This window comes from Andrographis paniculata, unplaced genomic scaffold (genome assembly GCF_009805555.1).
Source record: "Andrographis paniculata isolate CXL003 unplaced genomic scaffold, ASM980555v1 Contig55END, whole genome shotgun sequence".
NCBI lineage: Eukaryota > Viridiplantae > Streptophyta > Magnoliopsida > Lamiales > Acanthaceae > Andrographis > Andrographis paniculata.
The window spans coordinates 997587-1008838 of NW_026137590.1; the positions used below are offsets into that span (position 1 = coordinate 997587).

General features: G+C 35.1%; 2 protein-coding genes across 4 annotated transcripts; both read left to right on the forward strand.

Moving 5' to 3' along the window:
- Window positions 1–1531: 1531 nt before the first annotated feature.
- Window positions 1532–4980, forward strand: LOC127256507 (silicon efflux transporter LSI3). 3 transcript variants are annotated; one of them, XM_051282552.1, is made up of 4 exons: window positions 1532–1755; window positions 2175–3626; window positions 3701–3890; window positions 4575–4980. In XM_051282552.1, the coding sequence occupies exons 2-4, from the start codon at window positions 2448–2450 to the stop codon at window positions 4838–4840; spliced, it is 1635 nt and encodes a 544-aa protein (XP_051138509.1). In that variant the 5' UTR covers window positions 1532–1755; window positions 2175–2447; the 3' UTR covers window positions 4841–4980. The 3 variants fall into 3 exon arrangements, with proteins under 3 accessions (XP_051138509.1, XP_051138510.1, XP_051138508.1); XM_051282553.1 differs by having other exon boundaries at window positions 2292–3626; XM_051282551.1 differs by having other exon boundaries at window positions 1532–3626.
- Window positions 4981–6334: 1354 nt separating this feature from the next.
- On the forward strand, window positions 6335–10844 carry LOC127256444 (mitogen-activated protein kinase kinase kinase YODA-like). Its single transcript, XM_051282458.1, has 10 exons — window positions 6335–6747; window positions 6889–7317; window positions 8680–8761; window positions 8840–8902; window positions 9034–9194; window positions 9289–9364; window positions 9459–9530; window positions 9599–9706; window positions 9788–10006; window positions 10091–10844. Exons 1-10 carry the CDS (start codon window positions 6524–6526, stop codon window positions 10625–10627), a joined length of 1971 nt encoding a protein of 656 aa, XP_051138415.1. The 5' UTR covers window positions 6335–6523; the 3' UTR covers window positions 10628–10844.
- The last annotated feature ends 408 nt before the right edge of the window (window positions 10845–11252 follow it).

An 11252-nucleotide genomic window follows, 5' to 3' on the forward strand; every position in this document is an offset into this window, starting at 1 on the left:
TATATATTATTATATATTTATAATTTGAGTAAAAATTATATATATTTTAATATTAGTGTGATTATTTTTACTATAATAAGAAGTAATTTTTTTAATAAAATAAACAAAAAATGATAAAAATATAATTTTCAATTGGGACAAATATAATATATAAATTTTAAATATATCATTATACATATAATTGATTTATATATAAAATACACAGTAAAAATATCAAACAATTTTACATACTTTCAATTTATATATCATTACTTGCATTGTCGGACCTAATTTGTATTAAATTCGGCTGAAAGTTCATCTAGTGCGCACTCATTTTCGGGTAGCGGCCGCAGGTTTACGTCATAAAAAAAAAAAACTAATAAAAAATTGCTCCTCAGTCCCACATATCCTGCAATAATTTTTATTAGTCTGTCTAGCATATGATGCAATATTTACAAAATAAAAAATAATTAACTATATCTTTTACTTATCACGTTACTCAAATAAAAATAAATAAATATTTATTTATTTATCATCACATTATTTAATTTTGAATTATTTCAATTAATACTATCCACCTAAATTTTTGTGTCGAAAACCAAATGTTTCACTGGAGTACTTTTTTTTGGTTCAGTAAAAGATGGTCTGATGGTGTAGTGTAGACTCGTGACCGTGATGTCATAAGTATCGCACATAGTTCCCTTAATTGTTTTGTGGATCTAATTTACACGAATTTACTCAGAATACATTTGAAAAATAATAGTGCATTATTCTCATATCTTAAAAAAATATATTATTCCCTTCGTCCCACCTAGTATGTTCGGGTTATCGTGGACATGTGAAATTAAGATAAGTATAATTAATAAATAATTAAAAATATATTAGTAAAAATAATTATCATATAATATAAATAATTATATATTAAGATTAAAATATCTAATTAGTCAAATTAAAATAAAAATATTTATAAATTAAAAAATTTAAAATAAAATAATAAAAAAAAAGTAACATAAGATATGTAGAAAAACGAGAATATGAACACTATAAGTGGGAAATGAGTAAAAATTATATTCCTTCTATCCCAAAACTATAGTTTAGGTTGTGTTTGACACAAGATTAAGAAATATTGATATTATATCGGTAATGGTAAAAAGTACGGGTAAAAGATTTTTTTGCCATTGTGAGTATATTAGTGTAAAAAATAGTAACAATTGTATAATAATAATAAAAAAGTAAAAATAATTTTACAATGATATGATTATTTATGAAAATGAGACTATTATTTTGGAACGGAGAAAAATGATAAACCACGCTGTTGTATTGAGAGAATAGAATTTTTAAAAATACATTAAATTAAAGCGAAAAAAATAAATTATACTTATGTTTTTTATATATAATATTGATAAATGTGTGTATATTAGTATATATATATATATTCAACAATCATTATTTATATTAAAAATTAAATAAAAAACTGAAGTCAACACCAACCTCCGATTCACACCCATTTGAAGACAAAGATGATCGCATTCAAGTTCCACAGTCAATCACATGTTCCATCATCGCATCATCCATGACGTGTCTTCTCTTCGAAACCCCGTCGCCAGATCGCATCCAGAACCGCCATTTCTTCCATTATTTATACATTCATTCATCCATCCATCCGTGTTGTTAATTGTGGGTTCCAAATTATCCACGCATGGCCAAATCTCCTTTTCACTTCCAACGACTTTGGGAGGATTCTTACGCCAAAAACTGCACCTCGGCTGCTTCTCGGTAACTCTTATTATAATTCTACCAGTCGGAAACAGGATTATCAATTTCAGTTTCTGTACTGATGCTATGTTCGATCGATGCAGCTTTTCTAGGGTTGCTTTGTTTTTGTTCATGAATTTTACTTTAAACTCCGATTTATTACCTCATTTCATGATTCAAACCGATTTGAGAAACAATTTCGTGTTATTGCTTCGATTCCTTGCTTAAATTCACGAAGAATTTTTGTATGCTGGTGTTTAACTTCGTACGGAGTATCTGTTTTGTTGCTCGTTAGGCTCTTAATTCGCATACGTACTGATTCGATGTTTTGGGGATTTTTGTCAGATTAGAATTGTGTTTGTAACTGATTTGAGTTCAAATTAGGGCGACATTGTACGATTTGATCTGAGGTTTTTGAAAATTTCTAAAAATTTCTGTAGTTTGGAGACTGTAGTTTTGAACAACCTTCAGGCCTCTGTTCTAAGCTGCTATGGATTTGATTTCAAATTTGGGCGACATTGTTGTGGATATGATCTGAAGTTTTCGAAAATTTTCAGTAGTTTGGAGACTGTAGTTTAGAACAACCTCTAGGCCTCTGTTCTAAGCTGCTATGGATTTGATCTGAAGTTTTCGAAAGTTTCGCAAAATTTCAGTAGTTTGGAGAAGACTGTAGTTTAGAACAACCTTTAGGCCTCTGTTCTAAGCTGCTAAACATGGCTATGGCTTCCACTGAGAAACTGGTCCTCGGCTCGGTAGCTTTTGCGATCTTTTGGGTGCTCGCAGTGTTCCCGGCCGTGCCATTTATGCCGATTGGGCGAACTGCAGGTTCGCTGCTCGGTGCCATGCTTATGGTGGTCTTCCAAGTTATTACACCTGATCAAGCATACGATGCCATTGATCTTCCCATCCTAGGACTACTCTTCGCCACAATGGTTGTTAGCGTCTATCTAGAACGCGCCGATATGTTCAAATATTTAGGTACATTGTTGTCATGGAGAAGCCGAGGGCCACGGGATTTGCTCTGCCGGATATGCCTGATTTCCGCTGTCTCCAGCGCGCTTTTCACCAACGACACATCGTGTGTCGTTCTGACCGAGTTCGTTTTGAAGATTGCTCGGCAGCAGAACCTTCCGCCGCACCCGTTTCTGCTGGCGCTGGCGTCGAGCGCCAACATTGGATCGTCGGCGACGCCGATCGGGAACCCGCAGAACTTGGTGATCGCGGTTCAGAGCAAGATTAGTTTCGGGGGATTCTTGATCGGTATTCTCCCCGCGATGCTCGTCGGCGTGCTCGTCAATGCTTTGATCCTTTTGTGCATGTTTTGGAAGCTGTTGTCGGATCGGAAGGATGAAGAGGACGCCGCCGCCGAGGTCGTAGGCGACGAGGACGTTGTGTCGCACCAGTTTTCGCCTGCGACGATGTCGCACGTGAATTCGCAAGAAATTAACGGGGCATTGGAATTGACGAGCATCCACAGCTCGCCTAGCATCAATGGCTGCGAAAATCATGCGGAGCCGACGCTACGAAACCGTGGTAATTCGACGGATAGTTTTGGTTTCGAACGAGCGATGGGCGGCGACGAGATTGAGAAGGATGTTAGCGTAGGGTTCGAATCAGCCCGAAATTCGATAGCTTCGAAAGAAAGTTTGGGATCGAAAATGGCTTCGCCTACGAACGGGATCGCGCATCTCGATAAGGTCGAACTTGACAAAGAAAACCTTCGATTTTCGAAGAAATGGAGCAACGTCGCGTGGAAGACGTGCGTGTATCTTGTTACTGGAGGAATGCTCGTCGGGTTGTTGATGGGCCTTAACATGTCGTGGACGGCTCTCACAGCTGCGCTCGCGCTTATGGTTCTCGATTTTAAAGACGCGAGGCCTTGTTTAGAAAAGGTCGACTTAATTTGGTTATGACAGTGTAATTGTTGTTCGATGATTTACTTACGCTCGTTTCGTTCGTTGTGTAGGTATCGTATTCGCTCCTCATATTCTTTTGCGGCATGTTCATCACGGTGGACGGCTTCAATGAAACCGGCATCCCGAGCACGTTGTGGGATTTGATGGAGCCCTATGCGAAGATAGATCGCGTCACCGGAACTATACTTTTAGCCGTCGTTATAATTGTCCTCTCGAACTTGGCTTCTAACGTACCAACAGGTATGGCGAAATATCTGACATTATTTATCAACAGTAATATTTTTTTAAGAACATAAATCATATTAAATATGTTTTTTTGTTTTTTTTTTCTCACAACACATTATATATTACTATCCACCTTTTTACTATTTATAAAAGTTTTCAAAATTCTACATCTTTGAAAATCTCTATTAAAACAATGACCTTCCTTGTTTTCAAAACTTCTATGTAACGTACCATTATTAGGTATGGCGACGACGAAATAACGCATGTATTACATAAATATTTTTAGAATTTTAGTATTATTCATCAATAATATTCTTTGTCAACTTTACTCCTGTAACGTCAACAAATCAATCTTTAACTATTATTCCCTATTCAACACTTATTTACAACAAATATCATTACTTTGTTACATTTTCTTTTTTCATTTTCTTTATTTTTAACTAAATTTTCAAAAACACCCCTAATTACCTTGTTATTTTTATTATTTTTTAATAAAATATTTATTTTTTTAAATTTTCTTACTGGACACAAATGCTTTAATGTTACTGAAGAAAGTAATTTTTTTAAAAAATATCATATCAAATATATTTTTCTCGTAAAATTTTACATCAAAGCAGTCAAGTTTTTACTAGTTCCAAATGTTTTCAAAATTCTATAAGCTTTCAAAACTTCTATCTAAACGAACCCTTTTGTTTCCAGTATTGCTTCTAGGTGCTCGTGTGGCTGCATCGGCGGCGGCAATATCTCCAGCGAGCGAGAAGAAGGCGTGGCTGATACTAGCATGGGTGAGCACGGTGGCGGGGAACTTATCGCTGCTCGGATCAGCGGCTAATCTGATTGTGTGCGAGCAGGCGCGCCGAGCTAAACACTACAGCTACAACCTGTCGTTCTGGAGCCACCTCAAGTTTGGAGTTCCGTCGACGATCGTCGTCACCGCCGTCGGGCTTGCCCTGGTAAGAGGGTAGAAATATGCAGTGTTTCATTTGCTGTTTTTTCTGGAAATTACGAACTTGTAATGATATGTGCAAGTTTTTAGAGGGTGTGTATGTAAATGTAGGGTTGTACCGCAAATTGAATAATAAAAACAGTTGGGGGGTATAGGTAATTTTTCGGAAATTTGCCATAAATATCAATAAATGTATTTTAAATCTTAAAAATAACTAAACAAAAATATATTTCATCTAGTCATTTCTTTGTTATTTAAACACAAATATTTATTTATTATGTAAATATAAACCACATTATATATTGAAAATATATTTAAATTTAATTTTTATTGTTTAATATTATTATATTAAATTAAAATATAAAAAATTATAAATAAAAAATACCATCAAATATCATTACAGGCAACAAAGGTCAACTGTTTGTGGAGCGTCCAAGTCAAACCCACGTATGTTGTTCCCTTAATCAATTACCTTATTCAATTACCCTATTACTTACTCAATTATTTGATTAGCTGATATATGTGTTAAAGTACGGTAAAATAGTAATTTGATATTTTAATTATTTGTATGAAAAGTGATAATTAAAAATATTTTATATATTATTTTTAAAATATGTATTAGAAAACAAAATTTTAATATAATATGAATAAGGAGTATATAATTACTTATATAAATTAATTTTATAAAAAAAATAAAAAATTTCGATACATGTAAATATATTTATTTATTTGAAAAATAGAAATAAAAAATAATCGGTCATATATATTATGTTAAACATAATTAATTTAATTTATATTTATTAGTAAATATTTTAAATTTTATTAAAAATAAAAACACTAAAACTGTTTTGGGAACCAAATGAGTATTCCGTTAGTTTAAAATACTGTACAATATATATATATATTTTTAACTGATCTCAAATATTTTATAATATTTTAAAATAAAAAATAATTAAAGATACTTAATTCATATTTTACATTTTATCTCATTATATAATTCAAATAATATAGACTTTTCTTTTTAATTATAATACTTAATTTCTAAATTATCATATTTAATGGAGTCATAAATTTTTATACAAATGTTATATCATAGTTGTGAATATTATTTAGTGCACAAATATTATTAAAAATATATTAATCTTTTTTATATATATATATTTTCGCAGTTTCAAATCAAAATATGTATTTCTCTATCGGGTCTGCAGGGTATTAGGTTCAGCCAAGATTTATCAACTACGCAATTTCGAATAATTTTGGGTAACGACTGCGAGTTTATATGCTACAAAAGGTGTGTTTGTTTGAGGGATTGGATTTTGGATTGGGACTTGAATAGTAAAAATTTTGAATTTAAATAATTATATATTACGATAAAATAAGAATTTATGTGATGTTTTGAATGAAAAATTAATTTTTAATATAATATAAAAAATACCACTGAATCCTTTAAACGAACACACCCTAAAATACTAAGTCAATATATTGTGTTGTCTTTCAATTGTTATCGGTCCGGAGTTTTCATACACGGTTGTTCTGTTTCATTTCCATTTGGAAAGAGGAACGAAGCTCACAGCGATGTCACCGTCAACAATTCATTGTTTAATGAAGGAGTTCCGCGTGACTGTTTCGGATCTCAGTTGTTGCTGCGCAGGGGAAGAAGGCCATGGCGTGAGGAGAGTACTTGAGGACGCGAATCCAAGTTATGTCGAGGAACTACGATAATTGGGAGCGTCTGGTGGCGGCTGTGTTGAAGAGAGAGCAGCTATGGCAGCTCTTCCATTCCAAATCTCTAAGCCCTAGCCTAAGTTCCGAATCCTCTGGCTACAGTTTTAGCTTCGGTTTGAATTCCTCGATCGAAGATGCGCCGTATTCCAGTCCAGAGTGGTCAACCGCGAATCGCAAACGAAACGACGATGAAATCGCGAGGTGAGTTAGGTTAATTCGGCTTACAATCGTTCAATTTGATGTTCTAGTTACTCGTTTTGGTTCCCAATTTTGGTTGATTTCGTATTTGCACTGGTAGTATAAACTATAAACCCTAATTTTGATTTTTGCACCTGCGTTTAGAAACGTTGTTGTTGATGATGATGATAACCGTCAGTCGCTTGTTGAAAACGTCTTGCCTGATAAAAATGTGTCTTCTAAACCGTTTTGGAAACGAGCATTGAAGATTGAAGTTCCAAAGGTTACAGTTCATCTTCATGGCGCCATTAAGGACTGCTCTGATTGCCCTAAATCTAGTCCTAGATTGAAAAGTCCTACTGCTACACCAAAAAATTGGCCTGGTGATGGACTCCATGAACTTCATCCATTGCCACTTCCTCCATTAAACTCCAAATCTTCGCCTGCCTCGCGAAGAAATTCAGCTGAAACATCGCCTTCTGTGCCGAGTACTCCCGAGAAAGCAGAAAGTTCTATAAAACGGAGTACTCGTTGGAAGAAAGGAAAGTTGATTGGTACTTGCAGTTTCGGAGACATGTACCTCGGTTTTAATAGGTGCGCGTCTTTGTTAGCATATATCTATTTGTTTCCTATTTGATTATGTGAATTTGCATGAGCCGATGGTTGTTGCACAACATAGTTGTCAATAGGGTGCTAATAGCCTACGCAGCTACTGCTATTCTGCAACGCCGTTTTTACGCAATAGCAGTGTAGCGGCTTTCAGCATAGCGGAGTGCCTTTTAAATTGAATAATATATTATTCCCTCCGTCCGGCTCTAAGGGTCTCATTTATCTTTTGTATCTACTTAACATTAAAAATATTCTTACATTTGTGTAATTTTTTTTTTCCACAAATGTCATTATAATAGTATTATAAGACACTAATTAAGTATTTTGGTCATTTTCCTTAATTTGTACTACGTTTTTATATAATAATTAATATTCAAATATCAACAAGGAGAAATTAATTGGGACCTTTAGAGTGGACGGAGGATATTATAATCTTTATTATAAGTATGTTTAGATTTGAAAATACAAATATTTAGTAAATGTAGACTTTATAGTATTATATTATATAGTATTTCCTCCGTCAGATAAATTTAGAACATTTGGTTTCGGCATGGATATTAAAATTATGAATATTTTATTAAAAAAATAAAAAGGTTGTTGGGAGTATTTGCGAAAATTTAGCTAGAAATTAAATAAAATAATGAGAGAAAAGGTAATAAAGTAGTGAGACATTTTGTGTAAAGAAATGTTGAACAGAGGATAATAAGTAAATGTTGTTTTGTCAAAATTAGTAGAATAGTAAATTGAGAGTACAGACTAAAAAGAAAAAATGATTAAATTTGGCGGACAAATGAAGTATTTTATAACTATTTTTAGCCCTGGGAAGAAAAAGAACATTGTGCAATATGATGAACATATAATAACAAAAATGAATGAAAATGAAGAAGAGAACATTCATACAAGACTAACAGCGAGGATGCTGAAAATTAAAAAGAATTATTGATCAAATTTTGAATTCGATTAACTTTGATTATCTATCTATGGAAGTTGTTGTGATCTGATTCTTTTTCCTTAAATAACTATCTGTGAACTACAATTATATATTTTTTGCAAATTTTTTTTATTTGAATGATAATAATTATAAGATTAAGATTATGTATTTTTACATCATTTGTGTATATTACAATTTTTATATGTATATCTTAAATTATTAAATAGCAGTCATCTCTATCCTGCTATAGCATTATAGAAGTTGACCACTACGTAACACTATTCGAGCTTGACAATTATGTTGCACGAGGCATCGATTTCTAATGAATTTCTAATACAATGAGGATTGCTATGTTGGTGCGGTCCATTTGTTTAAGGTTTTCTTGACGGTATAGACGGTGTCGTGTTGGTTTTCAGTGAAAAAGGCGCAATGTGTGCCATGAAGGAGGTTAACTTATCGTTTGCAAAGACAAAGCAGCGTGCAGAGCCGATAGAAAAAGTGAGTTTTTCGCGCATCAAATTCGTCGTGTGGATAATTCTTTTGCAGCCATTACACTAATCATTTGCATATTAATAGGAGATTGCACTGTTGAGTAGCTTCAATCATCCTAATCTTGTTCGATATTATGGATCCGAAACGGTGAGTTTTAATTTTCATTACTCGAAACAATTTTTCCGTGCTATGTCGAATGGCAAAGATAATACTGTGTGTTAGTTTCTTGTGTTTTTCGTTGAGCTCTCGTTGACGTTGAATTCACTTTTCTTCATCAGTTGGGCGATAATTTGTATATTTATTCTGAGTACATGTCTGGCGGTTCCATTCATAAGATTTTGGAGCTATATGGAAACTTAGGCGAATCAGCCATCCGTAGCTACACTCGGCAAATTTTAGCCGGACTTGCTTATTTACATTCCAAAACTATTGCACACCGGTACGTTGGATTATTTTTCTTCGGATTCTCATTATGCTTAATTCTTTTCTTTATAAATTTTTTCGATCAAGCAATGTGCCGATAAAAATGGCAGGGATATTAAAGGGGCCAATATACTCGTCGACCCAAATGGCATAGTTAAGCTAACGAATCTTGGCATCGAAACACATGTATGTGTGAAATTTTTGTCGTATATATCGAATCCGTTCGCCTCTTTGTTTTTACTATATTGTAATAAGCTTTTAGTACCGATGTTTTTGACAGATTCTACAGATCACGAGACGACAGCCGCGCATATCGTTGCTTACGGATAGTCCGTACTGGATGGCACCCGAGGTCGGTTAATTCTTTTGCTCGATATTCTTTGGAGAATGTTCGTATAATGGTTTTTGTTTTCTCGACAGGCGATTATGAATTCCGACGTTTGTAACCTGCATATGGATATATGGAGCCTCGGCTGCACCGTAATCGAAATGGCTACGTCGAGACCGCCTATGAGCAAGTACGACGGGGTGCGTAAATCACATTTTCATTTCCGTCGTAAAATTTCCTACTCGAAGCTTTCATTTACGAATTCGTTTCGCCGGGTTTAGGGTCTGGCTATGTTCAAAGTCGCGAAAAATAAAGAACTCCCGACGATCCCGAGTCACCTCTCGGACGACGCTAAGGACTTCTTACAGCGATGCTTACAATGGGATCCGCTGAATCGGGCGACGGCATCTCAGCTTTTGGAGCACCCGTTCGTGAAAAGATCGTTACCGTTAGTAAAACCCGCGCGCCATCGCACTGCAGACAACGCGAAAACGACAAAGGTGCGTTTTTTATCCCTCAAATCTATCGAATGAAATATCGAATCGGATCATCTTGTTACGTGTAATGTGTTGTCGACTATGCAGATTTTCGGCTCGGCTGCGGATATTCGCCACCGCGATTTGACGAGACATGGCGGCGCTTTCGAAGCGTCGAAACCGTATCATCAGTCGCCGCCAAAGTCGTCTTCGTCCGCCGAACTTCACCGGACTCTCGGCCGGGAGAATATATCGGCCCCTGTCTCTCCCGTTGGGAGCCCTCTTCCGCGACCGTCTTCGCCTCGACACCTGAATTTTCCGTTATTGCTGGAAATCGTTTCCGGAATGCATGCACGCACAACGTCACCACCGTCGAATTCTCCGGCCACTGGGATTCGGCTCGGCTTTCTTCATCGAATCAATGAATCAATCTTACCACCGGAAACTTTTCGTAAGAACCCAGCAGGCGGCGGCGGTAGCCCTTCGTATTGGGATCCGAAGATTCTGCGCAGCCGAGACGCCAGAACGCCACTTCCGGTGCCGTCGGAGAAATTCCGGCGTGGACGAAATCCTCCCTTCGACTTTGAGCCAATGCCTTCAGGTGGTGTTGATATTTTGCCCCGACCCGAAACCCAACCCTTTTAACCCGGATTTGCGACCCGTAAACCCTTGACCCGCCCATTTAGTTTTACTCTTCTCCTTGGCTGCGTTGGTGGTTGATTCTGTCCGAAAATCGATCAAAGTGAGTTCAATCACACGAAACAAATTGAATAATCTGTTTTTGGGTTCCCTTCAGCTGTGTTAAAAAATGAGAGGGAGTTTTGTTTGCTTAATATCTTCTTCGTTTGGTTGATATTTTGGGTACACTCTAGTTTGCTTTTATTCTTTGACAAATTTATCAAAATATAAGAGTGTTATCGAATCAAAATACTATATAAAATTATATCTTATTATAATTAAATCAAGTAACTAACTAGTAACAAATCATTGAACATAATGATCAATAAATAAAAGAATAATAAATCTATGCTAGAATTTGTTCAAGGGTTAAATGGTAGACTTGCCACTCAAAAATTCATGCTATTATTATTGTTTTCATTATTTACTTTGGGTGTCCCTCCTTTCAAGTGCATAACATGAGATTATGAGTTCAAACTCCGATATCTCAGGTCAAAACACTCTTATCTAAACAGAACCTTAATGTTGGGTTAGATATATCATTATGAATATATATATATATATTTATAAAATATTATTAATTGTAGAATTT